This window comes from Cladophialophora immunda (genome assembly GCF_000835495.1).
Source record: "Cladophialophora immunda strain CBS 83496 unplaced genomic scaffold supercont1.5, whole genome shotgun sequence".
NCBI lineage: Eukaryota > Fungi > Ascomycota > Eurotiomycetes > Chaetothyriales > Herpotrichiellaceae > Cladophialophora > Cladophialophora immunda.
In genome coordinates, this window is record NW_015622545.1 from 2,069,356 (window position 1) to 2,097,048 (window position 27,693).

Genomic DNA, 27,693 nt, shown 5'->3' on the forward strand with positions numbered 1-27,693 from the left:
TACGCTTCGCGCGAGTGATGCGAGGCTGCTCGGTAGGGCAGGGCAGGGCAACGCAAACCGGGCTCGGTCGCACAGAGTTGCTTCTTGAAGGCAGTGGTCACCATGGTCAGAAGTCTAAGATCAGCCGTAGCTCTGCATGATTAGGGCATGATGCGCCATCAGGGCCCTCACCGTCGCATTGTGTGGCTATCCCCCAACGGGCAAGCGGATGCGCCAGAAGGCAACGAGCAAACCACTCTCATGCATGTCAGGCTCTCGGGCGTCTCGGGCGCAGCGATGATCAGCGATTGACAAGACGGGAGGAATCAAACTAGTTTGAGGGTAGAGAGGTGGTGAAAACCTGCGACTGGCTGGGAGGAAGAGGTGTTCCCGCAAGAGGACAGAGCGGCAGTCTGACTGGACTATCCGCCCATCACTGACTGCACATGATTTGGGGGCAGCTAGAGAGGATGCGGCTAATCGGAAGACTAAAGGACAAGAAGCCCTTCCAAGTGTTTTCCATGGGTGCTTCGATGCATGAGGGGCTGACGTAGAGTGATTCAATCGCTTGGGATGGTCAGAAGGGCCGAAACCTAGAGAGATCCTGAACACGAACAGACCACAGACACCCTCATTTTGCCTTCTGACGGTGGCCGAAGGTTGAGAGAGAGTCGAGTGGTTCGGAGGGAGCGAGCTGTCAGTTTGAGAGTACCTAGCTGTTTGGGTGTGGCTAGGGTACCCAGGGCCCCTACGAGCTGGACATCCAGCTGCCAGGCATACCTAGGGTACCCAGAGCACCCCCACCGAGTTGCATTTTCCAGGTAAGAGGCCCGGGTCAATGACGGAGCAAAGGCTTGAGATGATAAAGGAAGACCCCACCCAACTAAGCCTGTTTCCCCCCAAGTTCCCCCCCCCCTTAGCGCCCTGCCTGGCTTGCCCCCATTTCCTTCTAGAAGGCTCAAGTTTTGCCTTCTCCCGAACCAGCCACCGGCGCAAACTGTCTGGCACAGTGCCCACCCGTAGGCACTGGGGGGGAGATGCGAGGGGTGCGTTCTCTGCCTATCTCACTCACTCATTACACCTCCAAGAACAAACAAAGCACCACCAGCAGTTCGACTCGCCTGCACCTCCCAGAAGCCTAAATGCTGCAACTGGCCACGCAGTCAAATCACCTTCAACGTCCACCCATCTCTGTTCGTATTTGGACCTCCGGCGAGCCTTTTTTCTGAAATCGAGTTTCCCAATTCCCTGAGCTCATTTACCGCTGAGATTTGCCCCAATCTCATAATCCTCGAGTCGTTTGTCGTCACTGCCAAGCTGCGGAATCGACCTGGCAGACTGCCTCAGCTCCTACAGGGCCCTGCCTGCACAAGCAGCAACAAAAGCCCACCCGGCTACAGTGCCCGCTTCCTGCTTCCTACTTCCCGTCTCCCTTCAAAGTTGGAGCGAAGGTCGAAACGACTCGTCGACAAGAAACACCACTGGGGAGCAAACTGCCCGCTGCTTAGACTGGCTCATTCGCTGATTAACAAACCACAACCCGAGTCCGGGGCGGCTCATCGATATTCCAATTTTCGGCCCTCTTCGACGGTGGCGCTTTCGTGAGCATTATCTTGCTCTCGAGGATGCCGACGAGAATTTTCCTCTCTCTTCAATAACAATTTATCTCTTTCCAAAGCTCCGTGGCTCGTGTTTGTGCGGCCCTCGCTACCTGACCTCCAACTCCGCATCCCACCCTCTCTGCCCTCGCGCCCGCAGCCAAACACGCACGTACACAAACGCATGGCCGCCACCATGGATGGCTATGATCCCCTCGCAATGCCTTACTTGCACAGTCCAATGCCCTTTGGGGGCGGTAATCTGCAAAATCTCGACTACATGAGTGTGCCGTCGGTGATGGATTTGCAAGATCAATACTCCAACTTCGACTCGGAGCCATATATGAGGTAATGTTGTTCGGTCAAGCTCGACTGCTCCCATTGCGGTGAAGAAAAAACCTAACATGTCCCAGTGGCGACGAGCTCAGTTTTGCGCCCTCGAGTAACCTGCAGCACCCTGCAATGCTGAAGCGATACTCTTCCAACTTCGAAGATCCTTTCGCCGAAAGCACAATGTCTCAGTTCGAGCGGGTGCCCACCGAGGGATTGCCCGAGAGTCCCTCGATTGATCGCGACAGCAAATACCTCAGTTTTTCCATGCCGCAGTACAACTTCACCCTACTGGACGACTCATTCCGTCGGTCGTCGGTCAACATCAGTGCCCAGCTGCACGGCATGTTCTTCTTGGCCGAGTCCCAATGGCCCGCCACGGCCGACACACCTCCCCCTCCCCCAGAACTAACATGTTACCGGCGCAATCTGTTCCAAATCACCGGCTCGGTGACGCTCCCCCGGAATCTGAGATATGTCTTCACCGATGACGGGTCTAGAATCCCCATATACGAGTTGGAACTGGCTGTGTCAGCTACCGAATCCGTTGAAGGCAATTCGGTCAAGATAATTTCAGTGCCGTGGAAGACGCCGGCGTCGGGAGAAGTGCCCAAGCCAGAGGATAAGGTAGAGAAAGAGCCTCCCACGATTCCCTTGGACAAGATGACCGGGCAAGATCTGGACACGGACTTTACCACCTTTCCCATTCAATGGAAAAGGCTGCAATTCCGGATAGCAACTGCCAACAATGGTCGACGGAAAGAGCTGCAACAACATTTCACGCTCCACTTGAAGATCATGGCATCGTTATCAACAGGCGGCAAGATCTCCATCGCCGAAGCTCACTCGGGAGCTGTCATTGTCCGAGGCCGAAGCCCTCGCAACTTTGCAGCACGGAAAGACTTGCCTCTCAGCAGCAGTTCGACAGCTCGTAAACACCTGCCGGCAACCTCGCGAGTTACCAACAGTCAAACCTCCGTTCCTCAGGTCACTTCGGCCCCCAAAATCAAGACGCCGGCCGAGGAGACACCACAGATGACCGGTTACGACAGCATTGACATGAAGCCCACCGATATCGACGGCACCAACTGGGTGTCACAAGGTGTCCAAGATCCTCTTGCCACTCCCTACTCCACTGCCATCAATCCTCCAGTACCAGCGTTTCCGGAAGGCGCCGCTGACTTGGGAACGCCGGGCGCGTTCCCATTCACATTCCCTCAAGAAATGGCACCTGGGAGCCGGCCGATGAGCTTACATTTCGGCAGTGACGATGAGGGAGGTAGTCCTCATCCACCACGACAGGGATCCCGACATTCGTCACGGCCTCCCACCTCGAATCCCTCTCCCTCTCTTGTCAACAAAGGCCCGTCAGGGACGTATACAAGCAATCCCGGTACTTCGCCTGGACAGCTTGCCAACCAAGCGGGTCCGCGACCTAGAATACATTCCCACCAAGTTTCTATGACCAGTGTTCCGAGCTCGATAGCTACAATGAACGGGCAAGGACCGTTGCCGCCAGGGTCTCAGAGACCAGAGCTGCTGGCGACCAGGTCAGGCCTTCCATTCAATGCTGAGGGCGAGAGTGCAGATCAACTCTACGAATACTTCCCCCTAGGTCTGGACGACTGGATGCCACCCGTGGATGCAGTCTTCCGCCCGCACGTAGTGCACCACAGCGGACCGTTACCCCCTGACCCACGTTCCCCTGGGAGACACACGAGCAAACGCTACTTTTCAGAAGTGGTGTAGATGGGAACTGTGGCTAGAATGTCACTTGATGTTTTTTCTTTGTTATGATTTGTTTCAGAACCTCTGGGAGAAGCATGGCGGCTGAACTGGGCCCAAGAGGTTACGCGAGCTACATAGGACTTGTTTGATACCCATCTCTGATGTGAAATGAAAAGTGGACATATACCAGAAGACAAAACGGCATGCATGGATACACGAGTTACGACTACGAGATACGGGCTTCCGAAACATGGGGGGAGAGACTTGAAACTCAAATTTCGACTTTGTCTGGTTTGTGGCACCTCATGAAAGGGACCCGGTGTTTTGAGCAGACATGGTATATACGAACGGATATAGCTCCCACCGCCTTCTTCCTTGATTGGCGATCAGCCACCTTGGGCATTGATTGCTGCATTATTGCCAGCGGATATGCTACCTCGGAGAGGCTGAACCAAAAAGAAATTCCAACCAGGCATCCAACACAAGGTCCCCATCATCCGCGTCCGCGTTGAAAACCCCCGACCCTCGCTGTGTGAGGGCCCGAGATACAGAACTTGGCTTGTTGGCGCACGACTCGAGTTTGCCCCGACCGACGCAGCCTTTCTGGAAAATGCGCCCCCAGTGAAAGGAGGTAGGGTATGCAGGTGGTCAGCGGACTGGGGAAGCTGGACCTATCAAGTACGACTTTCGGCGAGGCCCGACATCCTTGCCATGTTCTGTGATTCGCTTCTGGCACGAGACTAATGCAGAATGACGAGTGCCGTGGCTCGATCGCGCTGTGTCTGCCTCGCCTTTGTTGTTTGCTCCTTTGTTCTTTTTGCCCAAGTTTGGCGTTTGGCGTCGGATCGACAATGACTAGTTAGTTACATGGGTGAATTCGATTTCAAGCTAAATCCGGCCCGGGAGCCGAGGAGGAAGGCCAAGTCAAGATTTGAGAAAGATCTGGAAAGGGTTACACAGGTGGCAAAAGAGGGGAGAGGAGTTGAAAAAAAAAGCAAGGAAATGCCCCATATGTGGTGAGGCAAATTAGGCAGGTGGCTACGATATATTGGTTTCTGGACCGCCACAGACGCCATGGGTGGGCTTGGGTGGAAAGGTTGACAACTGGACCAAAAGAGAGCGGTGTGAAAGGGTGAAAGCAAAAGGAAGCGAGAATGAGGCGCGGAAGTCAGTAGCGACGGAGCATCACTACCGAGTAGGTCGATGAGGCGCTGAGCCCTTGAACCTTGAACCATGATCGCTTGAATAAAGAAAACGGAGCTTTTGGAGCGGACAAAGTTCCAGATCGAGTGAGGCGGTTATTGTCGGGAGTGGAGGGGCGCCACAGGGGGTTGGGAAGATGGGAAAAAGCATGAGACAGTGGGAAATTGATAGACCACCTTGAGGGGCTGGGAGAAGAAAGGTGATGTGCGTGCAAAAGAACAGGACTGAGTCTGTCTGTGTGAGTGCAGGTGCTTCTCCGTACCCAGCCACCTGGATTTAACTGTGTGGCATGATGGAGGTGTGAATAGTAAGGCTGAATATTTACACGGAGGAGGCGGCGGCATAGTGACTATGTGTATATACGCAAGTGGGGAATTATTCTGTCTGACAGGTGATGCGGATACTTATCCAGAGTGTGAAGCTAGCTGAAAGTGACGAGAAAACCATTTTGTCAGACTGATTTATACTAGCTTTTGATGCTCCATCTGCCTAATTAGGACTAGCGACTACCTAACCTTTCTATCCTCCACGCTGCTGCCACGCAACTTATGGTTCTCATTTACTTTCTGTGCCATGAATCATGGGATCTCCCTCAATACAGGCACGGGGAAACCCAAATTCTTGACACTAATAAAGTACTCTGTACAGCTGGCGCGGAGGACATACATATATACCAGCGTGCCACCCTATTCCCCACCCAGTTTGGTAACAGTCTCCTATCCTCTCCCAAGTCCTAGTAAGTATGCAGATGTTCACTCATCGGAGAACCATGTGCCGCGCCCCTATGGGAGTTCCCTAGTGATGTACATGCACAAAGGGAGCAAAGTATTCGCCGGTAGGGAGACCTTGCACGACTTTCTCGTGACAGAATGGGTGAATTTCGGCTACAAGTTGCCTCTGCTCGCTATAGTTGCCTCCCCTGAACTCTACGGCGACAATGACGTCGGTCTAATTTCGCGCTGCCGCAGTCAAACAAACAATGAATGGCAGTGGAGATTCCAACACAATAGTGTTCACGCCGCTGTCTTTGCGACGGACACAACCACGACGGCAAATCTGTCTTGGGCTCTTCGATGTGGGCTATGCGGACGAATATGTGGTGCTCTACTCCTCGGACTCTTAACGTGAAGACGACGAATGGCCCAGCCACACCATAGACAGACTCAAGGAGTCAAGCCGCGTTATTCACCCGCTCGGACAAATCCCCCGGCTGGAAACACATAGGTGACCTCCAGATCGGGCGTTTTCATGCGCTCGAGGGGTTAGTCGAAGTGCGGCAGGGCGATATGGGCAGACATCCGCTGTCGGTAAGTCTCATGGCCTGAGATGCTCAGCAAGGACGGACGTGGAGCTGACCGTGAACGCTCTAGGCAAGAGTCCTCTGCCGCCGAGACTTTGCGCATGGGTATACTATGGAATTCAAAGAGGTGGTTCACAGCGTTACCGGCGGGGAGATCACATACCCAACGGCCCAAAGAGCTCAGACTATTTCCTTTCGTGTGGGCGAGGACACTCACCAGTTTGGGGGACTGGGAGCTCTCTGGAACGGGAAAGCATCGCGTTAGATCCAGCGACCGGCGCCCTGCTGACACCGCCTGATTTCGGCCTCGGTGGGTTGTGCTAACTATACTTCTCTCGATATGCACTTGCAAAGACCCTCGCTCCTCAGCACCCTTGCGCCGATCAGGGACTTGCCAGAGCCGCTGTACCCTCCACCGCGCGACCGAATCACACTCGGAACCCGAGCGCTAAGTACCCGCGAATCAGTCTAGCGAGCAGTGGACGCCGAAGACCGTCGCTTCGAGGCAGATATCTCGAGGACAGGATCCGGCAGAGGAGAAGGAAGAAGACGAGGAATAACCTCCAAAGGAAGAAAGACCAGCGTCGAATGCATGTCCGTCTCTCGAGGGCCTTGCGAGGACCGGAGCTGTCGTTGGGCGACCGAACCGCGGACAAATGTCATGGATTGGAAATAGTGTCGTCAATGAAACGATACCATTCCTTGTATGTGGTCTTGTTCTGGATGCGGGCTGGTCGCAGTCAGGCACGAAAGATGTGAACTGCGGCACGAAGCGTGAGCGTGTGCCCTTCTCCTACACCCAGTGTTGGGATACGAGACGCCTTTCGACCACGCATCACGCATTGCGCATCACGCCCGCGAAGTGGAGATGGGGGTGGTTCACGGGCACACACAAGGGGTAGTACAAGACCAAGACATGAAGACATTCCATTGTTCCATCCGTCGTAAGAAGGGGTCCCCCACGATGATGGGTGACCCGCTATTACTATACATGTATCTCTTGTGATACGAGCATACAATGATAATGATGATGATAAAGAAAGAGAGAGACCACACGGTACACGTCCGATTGATCCCATCCATCCCGGACGCCGAAGCCGAAGAAGTCGATGTATCCTCCCTCGCCAAAATGACACAAAGGAGACAAGAAACCCGAAATAATGGAGGAACATCGTGCTCGAGCTAGTGCATGCATCGGGCGCAGATTGGGTGGTGGAGGGTGTGTCGACATTCGGGGGTCAGGCGCAGGAAACGGGGCGGAGCATGGTCGTCGAAAGCGGCGCCGACCTGGACGAGGTTTTGGCTGGCGGTGGTGCTCTGCTGCTGCTGCTGCTGCTGCTGCTGGTGGCCCTGCAGCGCAAAGAACGATTCATACTGGCTCGACAGGGTAGACCGGTCGGCGACGCTGGAGCCAGGCCCGCGAGCCAGGGTCGAGTCGTCGGCCAGGCCCGGGATGAACATGCCAGACGAGTCTTCTCCAAAGGACATGTGGTCGAGGCTGTCGGCTCTCTCGAGGAAGGAGAACCACGGATGAGGGTCGTCGTCGTCCGTCTCCGCGGCGGCGTGCTGGGCGCCGTCGGGGGTCACGGCGGCCGCAGGTTGACGATGATGTCCGTCCAGCGGGGCCGGCACCTCGAAGCTGTTGTTGAAGCTTCCATTGCTCAAGGTGTGGGAGGACTGGAAGGACGAAGGAGAGTCGAAGCTCAAGCTCGAGACGTGGTCCGGGCGGCGAATGCCTGGCGCGGGCATGTTACTTTGATGACCTCCCTGGCCTCCGTAGGCCTCGCGGTTCGATTCGTCCTTCTTGAAGTGCGTCAGTCGACACCAGCATGCCGCACACCCACAGCCGCAGCAGTGATGGCCGCCGGCGGAGGAGCAGTCCCCGGGTGGTGTCTCGTTGGTATCGCCAGACGAGAAGGATTCAATGGGCGCGGCGGGGTTGAGGCGCCGAGAAAGGTGACGAGCCATTGAGGCGGTAGAAGTATGAAATCGACCCCTGCAGTGCGTGGGGGTGCATGCGAGGGATGCGAGGGCTGTTTTTGCCCGGTCGGTATACGAGTACAAGTGGAATTGAGACAAAAAGGTGGTTCAGACAGCCGACCCAAAGGAGAAACCGTGGGAAATCTTTTTTGTTCTTTTCTTTTCTTTTCTTTCAGAGCAAGGATAGTGATGGCACAGAGCAAAAGGCAGACAAGAACTGGTAGAGGGAAAAAGCAAACCCAGGAAAGGTCGGATCAAGGGAGGCAGATATATAGCAATCGAGGCACCGAGGGGATGAGCAGTCGACACAAGGCGGAATCAGGATCAGGTCAGTCAGTCAGTCATGTGAAAGCGGCCTGGAAGCCTGAACACGAAGCGTCACTCAGGAAGATGCACGAACGACCAGATGGAGTTCGGCTGGTTGCTCCTCAGCCTCGCGGGTTGATTTCAAACCGAGGATATGGCCGGTCCATTTGGACGGGGGGGTCGATGCACGGGCAGGATTCGATTGGTGATAGATAGAGCAAACCTTGGGAGATGCGGATACAATTGAAGAAGCATGGAGCAGGGTCGCTGGGCCGAGTCAGGCGTCGTCACAAGATCAAGAGGTTCGAAAAGGAAAGGGTACACGACAAGGGATACGAACGAATGGGCAGGTCGTGGGCTACATGTAAGGCGCCAACCTCCGCCCAAGAATGGGCTCCCGACTGCGGTTTGCAACGGATGCTGGAGGAGATGGGCATGAAGGAACAAGAGACCATGCAGCGTGCCGTGGGCGCTAGTCGAGATATCAAACAAGCAAACAGACTCGAAGCATTGACGTCCCCCCTCGTTCATCGCTTCGGCGGTTTCCTTTGGTCCTCATCCTCCATGCATTCCCCGAGATAGTTCACCAATCCTTGCACGCCGTTTCGCAACCGGTGGGTGGACTACATCGGTACCTAAGAAAAGACCATGGGGGCTTGGACTGCTGTAGCTAAGCGAACGCAGCTTGAGCTTTAACCATTAACTACCATGCCAAAGCTTCTCCTCCACCGCCAACATGTGCTCGCTCATCAATCAACCCCCCCAGTTGTCTCGCAGGCGATGCTTCGGCCGTTGCCTGTTTCCAAATGTCCTTCCCGTACACCTTGTACATCTCCTGCAAGCCCTTGTTAACGGTAAGCTGATACTCGATATCCGTCAAGACGAATGGAAATTCCGTGCCCGACACCTTGACCACCCGACTTTGGATGTCCACCTCGATCGACTCGTTGTCCTTTGCCAGCGCGTAAAACCTGTCGTCCGCGAGAGTGATTCCGAGCAGCCCAAGAGAGGGCTGGTTGCGCCCATAGATGAAGCTGAAGGATCTGGCAATGACCGCCTGCACTCCCAGCCCTCCATGGCGTTAGTTTTGCAGAGTCTTCATGAAGAGGTGACAATACCTTTCAACGCCCTCACTGCCTGTTCCCTGGACGAGCCGCAGCCAAACGCGTGCCCCCCAACCACCACTTGCTGCCCGCCGCGAACCCGGTCTCGAAATTCTGGGTAGGTGTGCTCCATGCAGTGATCTCCAAGCTCCTCGTCGTCCTGGGCGCTCATCAGGTACTCGGCTGGTGCTAGCTTTACATCTCGTCAGCCCTTGACGTACTCACAAAGTCTTGAGCATACCGCGTCAGTGTCCACAAAATCCCCCAGCCGGATGATGCGGCTTTTGACAGCGTCGGTCCGCCTTTCAGCCCCGTCTTCTGAATTGGCCGCTGGACTTGCACACGAGCTTGCGGCATCTTCTTGACTGCCAACAAAGGGTTCTTGGTACTTGACACTTAGAAACCCCATTCCCTCTACATGTTGAAGATCCTCCTGATCCATGCCACGCTTAATGTCGTCCAGGAGAGGTGCCGGGTCCGTCAAGCACATGCTGAACGACGATGCTGCCACCACCGCGGCCGATGTGATATTTCCGAACGACCCTTTTCTGCTTGTGAGAGGACTTCCCGCAGTCGGGTGGGATAGCTCTCACCTGGACCCATGCGGTTTTTGAAGTTTCGGTTTTGTGAACTGAGCCACGTCTCGCCCGGCCCAGCTTTATCTGCCCCCATTCCAACGCAAAAGCTGCATCCCGGCACGCCTCGCGTGAATCCGGCGGCTTCATAAACTTCCAGCAACCCAAGCCTTTGGAGCTTGTCCATGATCGGCAACGAGCCGGGGACAACGTGCCTTTTCCCACGACGGACGGGTTTCAGGCCTCTTCTCAGGCCGGCTTGCAGCACACGCCCAGCGAGCACCAGGTCCTCCTCGGTGGTGGTGCAAGCCCCGAGGAAAACGCCATCGAAGACCATGTCGCGACGCTCACCTATCGGCACCACGTTGTCTGGACTGGGATACAGAGCTATCGTGTGCTGCACGGAGGCGAGATCAATCTCGAACTTGGCAGAGTAAACGGCTCCCTCATCTGGTCGGAAATACACCGAGTTCGACTTGTTTCTCTTCCTCCGTCGTCGAGAAACATAGTCCAAGGTGATTTCATCGGGGACAAAGACACCCGTGATTGCGCCAAACTCCTGGCAAAAAGAGAGCGTCAGAAATGCTTCGTGTCTTCTGCAATTTCACTCACCGTGCACATGTTACAGATCGCAAACCTGGCATCGATCGACAAGAATCGAGCCCCCGGGCCGGAAAACTCGACGATTCGGTCCGCGGCGACTGTGTTGCGTTTCAGTTCCCCGAGAATATGGAGGATCACGTCCTTGCCGCCGACCCCGAATCGCGGCGCGCCAACAAAGCTGATGAGGATCGACTGAGGGACCTTGAACCAAGTTTGTCCCGTCACCAAAGGGATCATGACATCGGCCACCCCCAGCCCAATTGCAAGGCAGCCGACCGCTCCAGCCGAGCATGTGTGAGAATCAGCACCGATCACGATCATGCCCGGCTCTGCTCTCTCACGCACAAACTCCGTGTGCATGATTGTGAACTGGGTCGAGGTTAGCGTCATTGGGAAGAGGATGGAAGAAGGGAAAAAGCCCTGGAGATTTTACATTCATGCCCTGATACTCGGTGAGTTTAAAGTCGGTCTTTGCCTTTTCCGATGCCTCGATCAGAGCCTTGACGTTGGGCAGGTGATTGATCCTCGGATCCACGACGTGGTCGCCAGCAATCCAGAACCTGTCGTTGCGCCAGATCTCTGTCGCCTTCATTTCGTCGAATGTCTTACTCATAGCCTGATTTCCCAAGACAACGATGAGTTTCCTCAAGGGATAGACGGCGAACGGGTTTGAGGGGATAAGGGACATACAAACCAACCTGCTTCCGATGTCACGACCCAATCCACCGCCACGGTGATCACGTCTCCTTCTTGGACACCGCGACCCGGACAGCCACCAGCCATATGGTGAACAAAGATCTTTTCCGCCAGGGTCATTGGCCTGACAGTGGCCTGCCGTGTCTGCAGTCCCGGCCGAACGCTTCTGTGCGTCCTTTCCTGCGAATTGAGCGACTCTAGCCATGCCTCGACCAGGAAAAGAAGCTCCTTGATGTCTCCTTCTCCCAAGATCTGCGAGCAATTCAGGCCAAGGCCACCCAGCTCCTTTCGTTCGAGGCCTCTTTCCACCACGACCTCGAGCATATCCGACTCCGGGCCATGGCCGGTGGCGGCCAAGATCGAGGCCAGCTCTCGCAGGCCCTCGATGATAGTCGAGGAACGAATTCTCCGTGCATCCGGGCTCGCAGTATCGGTGACGTGGATTTCTATCTTTCGGGACTCCCGGAGGATTTTGACAGCGTCGGCCAGGAACCGTGCCACTGGGCTCCCCTCCAGATCAAGCGGGATCGAGACCAGGATGGGATTGTTGGTCGAAATCTCCATCATCTGGTATGCCTTTTTGGCGGATCCGAAAACTGGTTGCGCTAGTAGCAAAAAGATATCTGTTTTGCAGGCGGGTCACGAGGCCTTTGTACTGCAAGTGACTACCACGATTTGACAACAAGATATTACTTCTTGTGCCACCAAATGCTTCCCTTCCTGAAGTGCCTAGAGGCGCGCTGCCAAAACCCGCTTTCGGGAACTGTATCGGTCGCGGATCGGACTAGGCCTTTGATCGGAAGAATAGCAGATGCCACTACGCCAAAGATCAACTCTTGGAATGGTGCAACGGTGCCGAAAGCACCGCGCGGTCAGGAACCCTGCACTGGCCATGCACATCATGCCTTAAACTCTGAAACTCTCCCGTGGCGCAAGAGAGGGGTTGGTTCGGTTCTGCCCAACTCATTTTGCGGCGTTTGATGGAATAGATATTTCTTTTACCGGTTCACAACAAAGAAACCCCCCACCCGCCCAGAAATGGCAACAAAAGACGAAGAAGCCTTGGTCTCGAAATCGAAATATCCCGCCGCCGGCGGTGGTGTCGCGAGGTTGAGGCAACTGCTGAGAGAGGGAAGCCACATCGTGGTCTGCCCCGGAGTATATGATGGCTTTACCGCGCGCATCGCCCTGGCCGCCGGATTCGAATGTCTTTACATGGTATGGTAATAATCATCCCTTTCACCCGGCACTACTGTTCTATTCTCCTGATGCATTTCGGCCCCCAATGCTAACAGGATACTCTTTGCCAGACAGGTGCTGGGACCACCATGTCGCGCCTCGGACTGCCCGACCTCGGCCTGGCCACGCTGAACGACATGCGCGACAATGCTGCGATGATTGCCGGTCTGGACAGGGACGTTCCACTGATTGCCGATGCGGACACGGGCTATGGAGGTGAGTGATTGTCAAGAAGGTGCGAGCCGGCATGAGAAGACAAAGCTCAGGATGTCTTCCGCATCTAGGGCCACTCATGGTCGGTCGCACCGTTTCCGCCTACATTTCCGCCGGGGTGGCGGCGCTGCATTTGGAGGACCAGGTGATCACCAAGCGCTGTGGCCACCTGCGCGGCAAGCAGGTCGTCGAGGAAGACGTCTTCCTCTCGCGGATCAGGGCCGCGGTCAACATGCGGACTCAGACGGGCGGGGATATTGTGGTGATCGCGCGGACCGATTCCATGCAGGTGCTCGGCTACGATGCGGCAGTGGCTCGGCTGCGGAAGGCGCTGGCCGTGGGCGCGGACGTCGCGTTTCTCGAAGGCATCAGGTCCAAAGACGAGGCCCGACGAGTCTGCAAGGATCTCGCCCCGGCGCCGGTGCTGTTGAACATGGCCCACGGCGGGCTCACCCCGGCGATATCAGTCGCCGAGGCGCAGGACATGGGGTTCAGGATCGTCATCTTCCCGGGCCTGGCTGTCCAGAGTGTCTACAGCGCCGTGACCAAGGCGGTGAAGGAGCTCAGGGAGACGGGAGATCTCAAGTATCTCGAGGGCGGCGTGCCCAGTCCCGGAGAGATCTATCGGGTATGTGGGATGCAGGAGGCGGTGGACTTTGACCTCGCCGCGGGTGCGAGCACGTTTACCAATGGAGTATGAAAGATGGAACACATATAAATATATATATTTACTACCGCCGTCATACTGGCGTGAAGCTGGGTCAGTGTCCCCGAGGTGTGTTTATCTAAGGTTCTGCCTCTGGGAACCCGGTAGATAATAAACCCCTCCCGCGGCAATGATGCCCATGCCTACTACACAATGCAGGTAGTACGGGAGATCCTTGTACACGGTTTGGCCTTCGCTAGGCGGAACCAAGAGAAACACTCTCGATCGAGCGTGCGCCGCCATCATGCGCAGTCTTCGGGCGATCGACCCCGAGAACTTTGACCATAGGGGTGGGCTATTCGACACAAACTAAGAATAGGAAGAAAGTCTCAGGGACGAGAGCGAGAAAGGCCAATCGGGCTTTGATCGGGTTCAGCAGACCAGATATCACGTTGTTAGACGTCGCAGATGCGAATCCGCAGTCGGCCAATTTGTTGTCGGCTTGTTGATCTGCGTGGGTCGAAGCCAGAGCCCGATCGGACGAGGCTAAGAGAGCCTGGACCTGGACAAAGGTAAGAGCACATCTCTGCCTATATCCAATTTGAGAAAAGTCCGATCTGTCCACCCTCAAGTATCAATACACGTCCGAATACGCGCCTCAAAGAATTCAACATGTCGCCAGCGGCTAGAGATCCTGCATCTGCGGTACCAAACCGGGGCGTGGTGCGTCCCATGGAGATACGCATCCCAGACGACGCCGTCGAAGAATTGAAGACTCTGATTCGCTGCTCTAAAATCGCTGGGCAGACGTACGAGAACTCCCTCCAGGACGGCTCCTTTGGGGTGTCTCGACAGTGGCTTCTGGAGGCGAAGAGAAAATGGGAGGAGGATTTCGACTGGTTGGTCAATCGCGATCTACTCACCGGTGTCAGGAATGTCTCGGCACTAACTTTGACTGCACTGCGTGTAAAGGAGGCGCTGCGAGGCGCGAATCAATAAGTTCCCCCAGTTTACTGTTCCGGTCCAGGCGCACGACGGATGCAGCACCGTTCATTTCTGCGGACTATTCTCAGACAAACCGGATGCGATTCCGCTGCTGTTGCTGCACGGGTGGCCTGGTACGCATACCAACTTCGAGAAAGGGGAGCGGCAGGCAAAAGATGATCTATCTAATCGTTGAGATCTCAGGGAGCTTTCTGGAATTCCTGCCCATCCTGGCCCTGCTGCAGGACAAGTATACCCCTGAAACTCTCCCGTACCACGTCATCGTGCCCTCCCTGCCGGGGTACGGCTTTTCCGCACGCCCTCCTCTCGATCGAGACTTCACTCTCCTAGAAGCGTCGGAGCTGTTGCATTCCTTGATGGAGGAGCTTGGATTCGGTGGAGGGTACATTGCCCAAGGGGGTGATGTGGGGAGCAAGATTGCGAGAATCCTGGCAAAGAGGTATCAAGGTTGCAAAGGTCTGTCAACTGTTAATGCTTGGGGCGGTCTCACTCCGACTGACAGCTTAAAACTCTAGCAATTCATCGTGAGTGCTATCGTCGCGGGCGTTGCGATTCGGCTTTTGACGATGTGTGGGCAAGTAAACTTTTGCGCGATGAACGAACCAGCTCAGCTGAAAGGTTCCACGCAACTGGCCGAAGCTGAACGAGAAGGTCTAGAGCGAATGGCCGTCTTCAACAGTTCTGGGCGAGGATACGCCATTACTCACGCAACAAGACCCAGCACGATAGCTCTGGTCCTCACGAGCAATCCCCTGACAATGCTGGCGTGGTGCGTTTTCCACTTCGACTGCCCTCCTGCACTAAAGTCCCCCTTCACTAACCCGCCACAGGATCGGCGAGAAATTTCTGGAATGGTCCGGCGAGGCGATTTCGATCGACACCATATTGGAGTCGGTCACACTGTACTGGCTGACGGAGACTCTGCCGACATCACTATACACATACCGAGCGGTACGAATAGAGGCGCAAAAAGGGTTCTTTGGGGGAACTTGTGCTGACAGACACGAAATTGAAGAGAACACACCCCGACAACCCCGGCGGACATGGGGATCCGCGGTGGCATGTCGCGAAGCCGCTCGGGTACTCGTACTTCCCGAAAGAGGTGGCCCCGGCGCCGGTCAGCTGGGTCGCTACGACGGGCGACTTGATATTCTCGCGGTCGCGCTCCAAGGTGAGTCGTTCACAGTTGAACTGCGCCACGGAAGATTATGCGGTACGAAACAAGTTGAGTTACTAACGAAGCCGTGCAGGGGGGTCATTTCGCAGCGGCGGAAGTCCCGGAGCTTTTGTTGCAGGATATCGAGGATTTCGCGGCTGTGGCGTGGCCCAGGACAAACCCCTGAGAGGCTGAGAGGAAGGGCGTGGAAACTTTTTGTTGGCAGGACAGAAGGGGACATGGGAATCCTGGAGAGAACGAGGCCGTTGGTTAGATGTCGATGTCTCATAGACTTTTCACGATGGACGTGTAGGATGTGGGATTGAAAGAGTGGAATTAGCCTGGGAGAGGCTTTGTAAAGAGTGCCAGTCCCCCGGATTTACTTAGCTATCTGCTGTAGAACGTTGTGTGGCAGGATATTGCCTGTTGCAATGAATGAGGCTAATAGTCCATTCGTAGCGCGGGCATTGCTAGGCATTTGTTCCAACATCCTTTGCAGTGGTGACGGGATGACGCCTCATAGCGATACCAGGCCAGCAGGATTTCTGTACGCGACATATCCATTGTGGCGAGACTGCGCCCAAGGCACGAGCCTTTTCGAAGGGACTGCATCTAGCGTTTGGCAACTAGGGGCGCCAGCGATGTCAGTCATAAGACGGTGATTCGATGGGGGCTGGTGAGCGCCTCGCCAGGAAACATCTCGGCTCCCGATTTCGGGCGTCGGAAAAGGAGCAAAACGTCTTCGGCCGAAGGAACTCGAGGTGGTGGAAAATTCGGTCTAACCGTATGCAACAAGCGCGGGACCGTGGCCAGTGACAGGCTACAGGTATCGCTCGTAAAGGATACTAGTACCACTAGGGTGGACGGATCAGGTAGGTGGTAGTATAATGTTGTCGGTTGTTGGATATAAACTATCCACGCTGGCGGTGAATACCTCATCACAGCTGCGAATCTCAGAAAGGAGGATCAGTCGTTATAATGTAGAGCATCTTGTCATCCTGTGCATAATGGAGAAGTAAATGCGGGACAGGGTCAAGTACATAAGAGCGGCAAAGTCATCGCTCGTAGACAATGAGGAGACTGCCATCCTGATCTGCTAGACGGACCATTATCAATTCAATTGACTCACTTTCGACAACGTTTTCGATGTTTGGTCTCACAGCCTAGTCCAAAGCACCATCTGCGTCATGGCCGCTCATTTATCTTGCGCGGTGCCGATGTCGAACCCCCAAGACCAGCCCAGGTCTACGTCGATGGCGCCGATATTCATCTCACCGGCGGAATGGTTTGCGTCACTCCCGGCCACCGACGGGGTGGGGTACGCGTTTGCCTGGCCGAAATACTGTTCTCGAAACCTCCACGTCTCGTCGTGCAGCACGCTGGCACTCCCTCGGCTTCGGATCCTCAGCACCGGCTCTTCTCCACGGGCCGTGCTCGAGGCCCCCTCGACCCCGCGCCACAGCTTGGTGAGCACCTCCGTCGACCTGCCGGGGACGTCGTTGTTGGCCACCGATGCGCGGCGCAGGCAGGCCACGGCGCTGTTGAACGAGCGCTTCCCTTCCTCGAAATCCAAGTGTGGGGCGAGGCCGGAGCTGAGCAGCTTGGTGATGGTGAAGCACGCGAGGTTCAACAGATGGTACATCTGCGCCGGCGCGAAGGAAAGCAGGCCGGATGTGCCGTCGGCCTCGGATATCTTCGAGATGACGTCCAAGGCGCTGGAAAACGCCGCCAATAGGCCTTCGCGGCGTAGTCGGCCGCCTACCTGCTCGAAAAACCAGAGCAAGCCTAATTGGAGGCGGACACCGGTGATGTAGACGTCGTTATCGGCTAGGCGGCAGAGTCAGCAGATGTCACATAGGTAGAAGGAATGCATTACCACTTATTCCGTGCCGAAGCTGCGTGTTGAGATCGTCCAGATCTCCCGCGAGCATGCTGATCAGTGTGGATTGGTCATGTCCGCGTTGACAGGTCGGGCTACGCATCACGTTGTTTGAGATCAGGGTCTCGATCTTGTTTGAGAACCTCTGGATCATAAGGCTATGTCTGAGACGCTCGGGCGGCGAGTAAATGGTGTTGGCCTGGCAACATCGGTCGACAAGCCAGTCAAACGGACGGATGGGTTGATAACCAAGGCTGGTGGCAGTACTGTTGACAATCAGCTCTCTGCAGGTTCCTTCACTTCAGGCAATCAAAACCCACGTTTGTGCAGCAATGTTGCAGGCTGCCCAGACATTGATCCGCTCATGTATCTCCTGCTGTGACAAAACGGACTTTGTCCTGGAGAAGTCTTGGATTATCTCGGGCTGGTGAAGACCAAGTTGCATTGCCGCTTGAATTGCTATGCCGCTAAGAATGTAAATGTTCTCTGTAAATGGCGATGACGTTGGCAATGGCCAGGTGATTTGCAGGACAAGAGCCTGGATGGTCTGCAAGGAGTGAGGGCGGACCGCGATTACGGACCACATTAACCCTGTTACCGGTGCAGAGAGGGAGGATAGTAGGGACAGATCTTCGGGGTAACGGCGAGCAGAAATCGCAATTACGGTCCAGAACAGTAGTGGGGACTCCTGGTAGTATCGGTCCGGTGACGCGGTAGGGTCGAGAATCTCGACATATTTGTGGTAGCGGAAGAAGTATCTATTGTCCGTCAGATAATTAGCCTGGGACGACAGGAAGGCTAGCTCGTCGAAGCACCTACTGTTCGAACAGATGGTCGATTTGGTCTGGAGTCAGGCGAACCGTGTCAATAGATCTTTCAAGTGTCGCACGATCTCGATCGGGAGGTGGCTGCGATGGATCATCTCCATTCAGCAATGAGAAATCTAAAAGGTGAGATTCTTGCTCAGCCACGGCAGGCTGCCTGTCAGATGGCTCCGTGAGCAAGTGGTTCTTCTCAGGTGGAGATCTTCCCGAGCCAATGGGGTCTCTGGGAGTGAAGTGCCATTCGCCCAGAGGCATTGATGGAGTTGAGGCTGGTGCTGAAAGAATTGGGCCAGGTGAGAGGATGCTTGCGGTGCCTGATGGGCGCTGTTGGCTGCTTTGGCGCAATTGCTGCAGTTCCTTCTGAAGTTCTTGAATCTTACTATATTGGCCGTTAGTGGCTTTGATCACTTTTCTTTCCCTTTCTCCTGGACGCTTTTTGATAGTTTCTGGTTGATAGAGACACCTACGCATTTTTGTTGAACCGCTGATAGTGTTGATCAACCTGACATTGAAGGTTGAGTCGCCGACAACGTGTACAGGGAAAGACCGGCGCATCGCAGCGTAGCTGTGAGCAATGTGAGGGCAAATCTCTAACAGCATCTTCGGCACAATCACTGATATCAACTGGACTCTCGTTCCGGGGGAAGTGAGCCTCACCTTTGCTTGATGGCACTCAATGCAAACCCGGCGTCTCCGTTTGGCCCGCGGCCTCTGGGCCACTTCAGCGGGGTCTCCTCCTGGCAGCGGTTCGGATTGGTCTTCGCGGACGACCGCTTGAGCCTCGTTAGCCATGGTATAACTGTCAGACTAAGCCGATGATGCGAGCGCGGGCGAACAAGTAGTTGGCTTCTCGAGACAGAGAGCGGAAGAAGGCTGCGGATAGAATTGACTTCGTTCGCCCGAGCGCGGAAACCGATGTCGGAATTAGATCTCGCCCCACGGTGGTCTGTTTCCCCAGCCTGTCCCCAGATTCTGGACTCTGGAGCCCTGATTCGTGGAGGCGTCCAGAAACAATATAAATGATGAAGAAGGCACATCCCTCCGGCTTCCTTGCACCATAAATCCTTTGTCACTGACATTGCGCAGTCATGGACACTGACCTCAAACCAGACGCCAAGGCCACCGTTGCTGAGGAGCACCTCCACATCGAGGTGACCGACAAGCATTCTTTCGACGAACATGCCGAAGTGGTCGACAAGAAGGCCGAGCGGGCTCTGAAACTCAAGTCGGACCTTCTGATTCTCCCCATCATGTCGCTGACTTATCTGATCGCCTACATGGTAAGCCTGTTATTTTTGGATACTTCACATCAAGTCCACTGTTAACTAGCATGCTCAGGACCGCAACAATCTCGGCAATGCGAAGATCATGACCTTCACCAAGGACACCCATCTCACAAGCAAGCAATTCTATAACTGTCTTACGTTCTTCTGTATGGAATTTCACTCCGTTCGGGCATTGTGATGGTCTATTCTGACGCAGGCCGTAGATGTGGGTTACCTTACATGCATGCTCGCTGGCAACCTGGCTCTCAGGGCCTGGGGACCTGACAGAACCATCGGGGGGGCCTGCGTGTTCTTCGGTGCGATTGTTTGCGGCTTATCTCAAGCGAAGAACTACGGCTCCGTCATGGCCCTTCGAGTGCTGGTAGGCTGCGGAGAAGCCTTTATTCAAGGAGGCGGTCTCTATTTAAGCTTGTGGTATAGCCGGCATGAGCTGGCCACCAGAGCGGGTATGGTTCTCTGAGACTCTTGACAGATAGAACATGGCTAAACAGACATTTGCGCAGCGATTTACTACTCGACCTCGACGATTAGCGGGTGCTTCAGCGGCCTAATTGCCTATGGTGCCCAAAAAGGCCTCGATGGCACGCATGGAATGTCCTCGTGGCAGTGGCTCTTCTTGGTCGAGGGAATCCCTTCAATTGCGGTGGGCATATTGATCTTGCTCCTTCTTCCTCAATTTCCCGACAGATTGAAGAAGCATTGGCTTTTTACGGAGGATGAGATTGCTCTCGCTGTCTCTAGGGCGAGTGGTAAGTCTTTGATGCGAGAAGAATGAACGACTCAGGCCTTTGACTCGCGAATACAGCCTACAACGTAGCAGGAGCAAAAATCAAGTGGTCAGATGTACTGCGTGCTCTCAGGGAGCCGAAAACGTGAGGCCCATCCCTGACAGACACTCTCTTTGCCGCTCCCTGTGCATGACGCTAATTTGCATCTGCAGGTACATGGTAGCTTGCATCTATGGCGGTGTTGGCATGGGATCTGCTGCAGTCGGCAACTTCCTACCGTCCATTATCAAGTCGTTTGGTTACTCAGCGAGTATGGTTACCTTCCAAACAAATTTCTGCCTTGGGCTAACACAGTCTCACCCAGTCCATTCTCAGCTTTTCACAGTCATTCCATATGCCTGCGCGACGGTGTCTTTGGTCGCGGTCAACTATGTCTCGGATCGATTTCGGCGCAAAGGCATATTCGTTGCCGGATGTCTCGTCCTGTCTATCGTGGGCTATATCATTCTGATGACCATCACAAACAACGCGGGCCGCATTGTGGCCACTTGCCTGGTGGTCAGTGGCATCTACCCAGCCATCATTCTGGTGTTCTCTTGGGCCAATACCAACAGCTGTGGGTATACCAAGAGAGCAACGTCGTGGGCAGTGGCCGGCATTTTTGCTCAGTGCTTTTCCATTGCGGCTTCGCAAGTCTACACCGACGCCCCAAGGTATCTCAAGGGGCACGGTGTGATGTTGGCCTTTCTCAGTCTTAGCTTGATCAATACGCTTGCATTGTATTTGTGGATGAAGCGGGCGAATGCGAAGAAGGAAGAAATCGAACTGGATTACAGGCAGAGGGGTATTGCCCACCCACACTACTCGACTTCATTGGAGGACGAAGGTGATGGGCATATCAGATTCCGATACGTGCTCTGAGCGAGACAACCAAGGTTGTTCCTGCGCTTCAATGGCCAACAATCCAGGACACAGCGCTTAGGTAGCCACAAACATCTTGACATTCCCTGGAGCTTCTAAATTTGTCGAGATAGCTGGTAGTTTTATATTGAATAGAACCTCGCAAGTCCTTCGCTGTGATTTCGATCCTCTACGGAGTACAACGTGCTAGTTATAGCCTGGCCCCTTTGATGCCAACTGAAAATTTAGGCGGCAGGGAACAGTTACGTGGGTATAGAGAGGAACAAGGCACCACTCTCCATACTATGTTTTGTAGCCCATGGGTGCTTGTATTTTAACGCAGACCTAGAGCTTTCGGTGCTTGGGCTACTTATTTGCCCGTGTTATATTCCCTGCTGAATGAGGAAGGCTTCAACTGCGGACCCTGTCGCACCGCTAGGCCCAAGCCCACCGAGAGTGCACAATTGGACCTCGGTTTGTTGCCCAGAGGCTGCTTAGAGATGCTTCGCCTAGTTAATACTCGGGGTTAGAAGTAGGCTGCGCGCACTCACGAGGATCAAATCGAGTTTAGCGAACTAGTGTTTCGTTCGCAAGGAACTCTTACGAGGAGGCCAGAACAAGGGCATAGAACAAGACATAGTACGCAGGTAAGTCCGGGCAAATATTATTTTAATATGCCTACGGCCATAAGCCCACGATTACGATCTAACAATAGTTAGTTAGGGTCTTGATTCTCTCGTTGGCACACCGTCTTCCATGCCTGTGGACCGGTCCCCAATAAGGCTGTGCCTCCAAATAATATTGCAATTAGCTGGAATATTAGTGGACGATGGTATCCAAAGAGAAGTTCAATAGTGGGAAATCCTTCGATGGCGAAGCGGGAATTGATGGCGATTGTCGCATGCAGAGCCTTAAGGTCCTCAATCCACACTCGGGACTCACTGCGGCTGCTGCGAACAGATGGCAAAAATGGGGGTTTCTTCAATTTCTTGAATGTCGAGAAGAAAAAGGTCGAGACTTCCAGTGTCTCTTTTTAAGCGATTGTTCTTGTCCTGACTCTTTTGTCTCTTGCAAACGCGCTTCAGGTTGACTGGATTCCATTCCTGACACGTTGTCACCCCACGAAAGCATGGCTGTGATGACACGACAGAGGGCTAGATCCAGCCCAGGCCTGAGCGAGCGAAGACCTATACCGGTAACATTGGTCTCTGGGTTTCTGGGGAGCGGCAAGACGACACTTCTCAAGAACATCCTGACCTCTGACCAGCACTCGCTGCGGATCGCGGTCATTGTCAATGACATGGCCGCCCTCAACATCGATGCATCCCTGATCAAACGCCATGTGGTCTCCCAGACCCAAGAACGGCTGATACAGATGGAGAACGGATGCATCTGCTGCACGCTTCGAGGCGACTTGCTTGAAGAGCTGGCCAAGTTGGCCCGCAACCGGGAGTGCGAATACATCTTGATTGAGAGCACGGGGATCAGCGAACCAATGCAGGTGGCAGAGACATTCACGGAGGAGTTTGCGCAGGCCATGATCGAAGCGGCCAATGACGGCTCGCTAGAGGGCCAGGAGGACGATGAGAGGGTCTTGAAAGAGATGTATGACACCGGTTAATGCACAACCCACCAATTCCCACGATGTCCGGCTGAAAGAATTGGTCTGGTAGGGCGGATCTGGGTGGTTTGCAAAACATCGCCAAACTCGACACTCTTGTGACCATTGTCGACGCGTTCAATTTCTTCCACAACTTTGCCACCACCGAATTCATCACCGACCGGTGGGGGAAGGACGGCGTTGATCCCGAAGACGAGCGCACCATCACGGACTTGATGGTTGATCAGATGTAAGTGTGTTTGCCTGTCGACATAACAGCCCAGCAAATGCCCCTTATGAGACCGTGGCTAATCTGTACATGGCGATCAGAGAATTCGCCAATACCATCATCCTCAACAAGACCGACAGCGTGGACATGGCGACAAGGTCTCGGATCAGGGCCATCGTCCACCAACTGAACCCCGCCGCGAAGGTCTTGGAATGCAACTACTCCAAGGTCGACCCGCGAGAAGTTATCAGCACCGAGACGTTCTCGTTCGAAAAGGCCGCAACGAACATGGGCTGGCTCCAGAGTCTCCACGACCTCAACAAGCGAGAGATCAATGGCCAGATCAAGATCGCTCCCAAGCCGGAGACTGAAGAGTGAGTGTCCCACAGAGACAGATATAGCGCTCAGGTACCCTGTGTTCTAGGGTTATTGATGAAGTCTACTAGGTACGGTATTTCCAGCTTCGTCTACCGTGCGCGGCGGCCCTTCAACCCACGACGTCTGTACAGGCTGATACACGACAAGTTTGTCATCATGGAGGGTCAGATCGTGGATCCGGAAGAGGATGAGGAAGGGAAGGAAGTGGGTGAGCAAAGCGGAAGTGAAGACGATGACATGGAAGTGGAAAGCGCCGAAGAGCTGTCCTCGGATACTAGCGATGGTGATCCCATGACCCCGGCAATCGCTGACAGAGGGGTTGCAGACACTGACGATGTCGTTTATCCAGACGCAATTCAAGCGGAAGATCAAGATGACACTGACGATTTTTCCAAATCCATTGATCCAAAGGTACGCCCGGTGTCTTGGCCATGTTTCAAGGGTTGTCGTTATTGCTGACGTCCGACCCTCACGCAGGTCGTCGCCGGTAACAAGAAGGCAAACCCCATCTTTGCCGGCCTCTTGCGTTCCAAGGGGTTCATCTGGCTCGCCACCCGTCCGTTCTTACACGGAGAATGGAGCCAGGCCGGGACCATGCTGACCTTGCAGGGTGGTGGCCCTTGGTTCTGTGCTCTTGACGACGGTATGAACCCATTCTTCCTTTCCCTCCAGCTGATTTCACCATGGTTGCTTGAACATATAGATGCCGGCAACATGGTTAGTTGAAACATACTGACCACGTTTCTAAAGCCCACTGGCCCACCGACCCCGACACACGCCGCAGCATTGAAGCCGACTTTGCCGAACCCTGGGGCGACCGACGACAGGAGATCGTGTTCATCGGCGAGAAACTCGACACCGCAGGTCTAAAGGCTGAATTCGACGGATGTCTGTTGACGGATCCTGAAATGCGCAAATGGGAGAAGATCATGAAGTCTACCGAGGATAGGGAGGTGGTCCATGACAAGTTGGCTAATGTCTTTGAAGGTGAGCCTTTTCATCTAACAATCGGAGTTTCTCAACTGACACATGACAGATGGCTTTGAGGATTGGCCTGAGCTCGTGCACGAGGAGGACGAGGAGGACGGTCACAACCACGAGCATCAGCATCGAGTTCAGAACCAGCAGCGCATAAAGCCGGGGAAAGAACTCCAAACGAAAAACAAGTAAACCAAGGTGAGGAGGCAAAGGCAAGAGAATATTGAGGTGCGGGGCCTCCATCGACAATATAGCATATTGACTTATATAGCGTGGGGATTTGCGGACTCGATTAGACTTCAAATATGATATAGTCGGCTTGGAATGCACTTTGTGGACAAAACTTCTCTACAAAAATGGCACGATCGATTAGATGAAAGTCAAGTCTGTGCTTGCTCGAGGCTGGCCACGGAGAGGCGCAGTGGCATTGCTCAACCAGGGGCAAGCCTGCAGAAGACGAGAAGCTTTCTGGAACAAACTTTTGAAGAATTGGGCTCAGCAAGAATAGGGGCCACAATTCCAACACGGGCCACCGCCTTTGTACTTTACGTGTTTATAGCACAGAGACAGCCTGCCACTGTAACAGGCCCGCCATTATCAGTCCCCAAAAATGGTCATAGCACTGGAGCTTGGAGGCAAAGTTGTGCATATCCTTCTGAGAGATCTTGGCAGCCGAATGCTCCACGGCAAATTCGTCATCGGCAAATGCGCAACAGTGTCGGCCGCGTCATGCCAGCGATACGTGTCTGTGGGGACACGGAGAAGAATCATCTCTTGAATGCTCTACTAGCCATCCAGAGAGCAACCAGCTCTCGCTTATCTGGAGGCAGGGGACTGCTAAAGCGCTAGGCCTACTCTCGTAAGGTAGGTGTAGGTGAGAGCACCACATCATCCTTTTGGTCATGGGTAAAAGCTATGGTGTGGGCGAAGCCTCGACCTGCGAAGCTGAGACAACGGGGTCTTAAGCATTTCACTACAATGGCCAAGCAATGTGTGCGTAATGCTTGACGACGGCGTCCATAGCCATTTTGCGGATGGCGACGATCTCGACCAATGCTCTCTTTGCTAATTCAAAGACAGATTGTCCAGGACCACACTCTGTCGTCAACAGGGTGTCGTTGATGGGGCCGGGATGAGGAGCGACAGTCTCTGGCAGCTTCTCGTGGAATTCTGCGGATGTGGACAGACTTATATAAACAGGTAGGTCGGAGGATGTCGTGACTTTCTGGAGCATCTCGCCCAAATCTAGTTGCTACCCATTCCAGAGCTTGCAGCAATACATCGGACATACTCACCATGGTCCAATACCTCTGTTTCCTCGTTGCTACTCTCCTTGCGGCCTCTGCAGTCATTGCCCACCCGGGCCACGACGTGGCCGAGGAGGCCGTGGAAAGGGCAGAGTTCTTCAAGCGCAACCCACGAACGTTGCGGTCCTGCGCGTCCGCGTTGAGCAAAAGAGGACTGGAGTCGGCCAGCATTGCTCGCCGACGGGCCCTGGCCGACGACTTGCGCAAGCGCCGTGGTCTGGCCGGCAAACCTCTGATCCACCGACGAGACTTCAGCGCCTACAACTTCACGCACCAGAGCACCGACTCGGCCGTATCGCTGGACGTGGACGAGACGGTCCTCTTCGCGGACAACTCCTCGTGCGCGCTGCAGGCCGACGTCACCCAAGGCCCGTACTTTGTCAAGGGAGAGCTGATCCGCCCGAACCTGGTGGAGGACCAGCAGGGCGTCCCGCTCACGCTGGACATCCAAATCATCGACACGACCACCTGCGAGCCGATCCCGGCTCTGTTTCTGGACATCTGGCACTGCAACTCCACAGGCGTGTACAGCGGCGTGGTTGCCTCGGGGAACGGGAACAGCAACGACAGCACGAATCTCAACCAGACCTTTCTGAGAGGGATTCAGCAGACCGACGGGAACGGCATTGCCCAGTTCGAGACGCTTTTCCCAGGGCACTATACCGGTATGCGAAACCATTCACCCCCCACCCAACTGCATACAGGAGCTGTACTAATGAGGATTGTCCCAGGGCGCGCCAACCACATCCACGTCCTCACGCACAACCAAAACGCCACGACCGTCCGCGTGAACGGCACGTTACTCGGCACCAATGCGTCGGCCAACGTCCACGCCTCACATGTCGGCCAGCTTTTCTTCGACCAAGACCTCATTGCCCAGGTCGAGGCGGTTTCTCCTTACGCCACAAACACTCAAGAGTTGACGTTGAATTCGGAGGACAGTATCCTGGGTTCAGAAGCTGACAGCACCGATCCTTTTGTTGAGTACGTGCTGCTGGGAGACACGGTGCAGGACGGGATTCTGGCCTGGATCAGCATTGGAATCGATCCGACCGAAGACGAGGAAGTCAGCAATGCCGCTACATACTACAAAGACGGGGGAGTAGCCTCGGATAACAACGCAATGGGAGGAGCAGGCGGAGGCAGTCCACCAAACGGCACTGCGGCTAGTCAGGGAGCACCCAGTGGGAGCCTGCCAGCGACCAGTTTGAGTCAGCCGAGTGCATAGACGATGATTTCGTTTCGTTCTGCATTGTTATCGCATCTAGTGGTTTTACTCCCGGTAGAAGACCACGCAGCGATCGTTGAGGGGGTAAAGGTGTTCCAGGGATTTGATTATATGGTTGATAGTATGTCCGTTCGAAACGCTTTGACCTCCTTCGTCAGAGACATACCTGCGTCACCTCGGGACCCAGTCGTGAAAGGATCGACGGGATGAGGCTCCAATCCGTAAGGCTGAGAAGGCGCAGTCCATAGCTTCTACTTCGTAACTTGCGCAGGTCCTGTGGCTCCATCGGCTTCAATTACTTGTCGCCTGCTTTGCGACGTGCCTGAGGCTCAAAGCCTAGAAAACACAGGGGAAAGTGTTGATGAGGAGAAAGCACGGAGGCGACGAAGCACCGTAAGGGAAGGGAGATAGGATCCTTGCAGGGAAAGAGGCGTGAGATCATGATTGTCAAGTCTCGCCAGGGCGTAGAATATTCTGGCTAACGGTTTGAAGTCTTTGTGGGATTCTCTGCAAGAGTATCTGGAGGTGAGCCACTGCATCTTAGTGGCCTGGGGTGGAAGAAGGCTGGAGCTTCATTCCTATCCCCACGGAGCGGGCAAAAGCTCGGCATCTCCAACTCCCCAGCCCAGGTTTCTCCCATTGACTTACCCTCTCCAGATTTATTCCGAGGTTATCTAAGGTGCTGTAATGGAACTC

The 27,693-nt window shown here is 54.6% G+C and overlaps 9 protein-coding genes across 15 annotated transcripts; 6 read left to right on the forward strand and 3 right to left on the reverse strand.

The window, feature by feature from the left end:
• The first annotated feature begins 970 nt into the window (after positions 1-970).
• On the forward strand, positions 971-4,162 carry PV07_08929 (uncharacterized protein). The gene is made up of 2 exons (XM_016396139.1): positions 971-1,925; positions 1,991-4,162. The coding sequence occupies exons 1-2, from the start codon at positions 1,762-1,764 to the stop codon at positions 3,654-3,656; spliced, it is 1,830 nt and encodes a 609-aa protein (XP_016245995.1). The 5' UTR covers positions 971-1,761; the 3' UTR covers positions 3,657-4,162.
• A 1,248-nt stretch (positions 4,163-5,410) lies between these two features.
• Positions 5,411-7,445, forward strand: PV07_08930 (uncharacterized protein; the record flags this gene model as incomplete). The annotated part of the gene is made up of 2 exons (XM_016396140.1): positions 5,411-6,145; positions 6,209-7,445. A coding segment is annotated over one exon (556 nt), but the record flags the coding sequence as incomplete, so codon positions are not given.
• On the reverse strand, positions 7,048-8,378 carry PV07_08931 (uncharacterized protein). The gene has a single exon (XM_016396141.1). The coding sequence runs from the start codon at positions 8,104-8,106 to the stop codon at positions 7,321-7,323; it is 786 nt and encodes a 261-aa protein (XP_016245997.1). The 5' UTR covers positions 8,107-8,378; the 3' UTR covers positions 7,048-7,320.
• PV07_08932 (uncharacterized protein) lies at positions 7,677-8,941 on the forward strand. The gene has a single exon (XM_016396142.1). It carries the CDS (start codon positions 8,122-8,124, stop codon positions 8,638-8,640), a length of 519 nt encoding a protein of 172 aa, XP_016245998.1. The 5' UTR covers positions 7,677-8,121; the 3' UTR covers positions 8,641-8,941.
• A 186-nt stretch (positions 8,942-9,127) lies between these two features.
• On the reverse strand, positions 9,128-11,965 carry PV07_08933 (uncharacterized protein; the record flags this gene model as incomplete). Its single annotated transcript, XM_016396143.1, has 7 exons — positions 9,128-9,495; positions 9,543-9,720; positions 9,769-10,070; positions 10,121-10,661; positions 10,715-11,074; positions 11,139-11,321; positions 11,396-11,965. The coding sequence occupies 7 exons, from the start codon at positions 11,963-11,965 to the stop codon at positions 9,128-9,130; spliced, it is 2,502 nt and encodes an 833-aa protein (XP_016245999.1).
• Positions 11,966-14,171: 2,206 nt separating this feature from the next.
• Positions 14,172-15,847, forward strand: PV07_08934 (uncharacterized protein; the record flags this gene model as incomplete). The annotated part of the gene is made up of 7 exons (XM_016396144.1): positions 14,172-14,398; positions 14,472-14,617; positions 14,688-14,960; positions 15,084-15,273; positions 15,335-15,455; positions 15,520-15,675; positions 15,755-15,847. The coding sequence occupies 7 exons, from the start codon at positions 14,172-14,174 to the stop codon at positions 15,845-15,847; spliced, it is 1,206 nt and encodes a 401-aa protein (XP_016246000.1).
• Positions 15,848-16,855: 1,008 nt separating this feature from the next.
• PV07_08935 (uncharacterized protein) lies at positions 16,856-18,701 on the reverse strand (the record flags this gene model as incomplete). Its single annotated transcript, XM_016396145.1, has 4 exons — positions 18,359-18,701; positions 17,860-18,297; positions 17,537-17,805; positions 16,856-17,487 (listed from the first exon to the last, which is right to left on the reverse strand). Exons 1-4 carry the CDS (start codon positions 18,616-18,618, stop codon positions 16,856-16,858), a joined length of 1,599 nt encoding a protein of 532 aa, XP_016246001.1. The 5' UTR covers positions 18,619-18,701.
• Positions 18,702-22,209: 3,508 nt separating this feature from the next.
• On the forward strand, positions 22,210-25,129 carry PV07_08936. 7 transcript variants are annotated; one of them, XM_016396147.1, is made up of 8 exons: positions 22,210-22,882; positions 22,951-23,127; positions 23,208-23,480; positions 23,553-23,767; positions 23,834-23,895; positions 23,962-24,127; positions 24,235-24,471; positions 24,521-25,129. In XM_016396147.1, exons 1-8 carry the CDS (start codon positions 22,407-22,409, stop codon positions 24,652-24,654), a joined length of 1,740 nt encoding a protein of 579 aa, XP_016246003.1. In that variant the 5' UTR covers positions 22,210-22,406; the 3' UTR covers positions 24,655-25,129. The 7 variants fall into 7 exon arrangements, with proteins under 7 accessions (XP_016246003.1, XP_016246002.1, XP_016246008.1 ...); XM_016396146.1 differs by having other exon boundaries at positions 23,553-23,895; XM_016396152.1 differs by having other exon boundaries at positions 23,834-24,127.
• A 549-nt stretch (positions 25,130-25,678) lies between these two features.
• On the forward strand, positions 25,679-27,527 carry PV07_08937 (uncharacterized protein). Its single transcript, XM_016396153.1, has 2 exons — positions 25,679-26,434; positions 26,501-27,527. The coding sequence occupies exons 1-2, from the start codon at positions 25,759-25,761 to the stop codon at positions 26,995-26,997; spliced, it is 1,173 nt and encodes a 390-aa protein (XP_016246009.1). The 5' UTR covers positions 25,679-25,758; the 3' UTR covers positions 26,998-27,527.
• Positions 27,528-27,693: the final 166 nt, after the last annotated feature.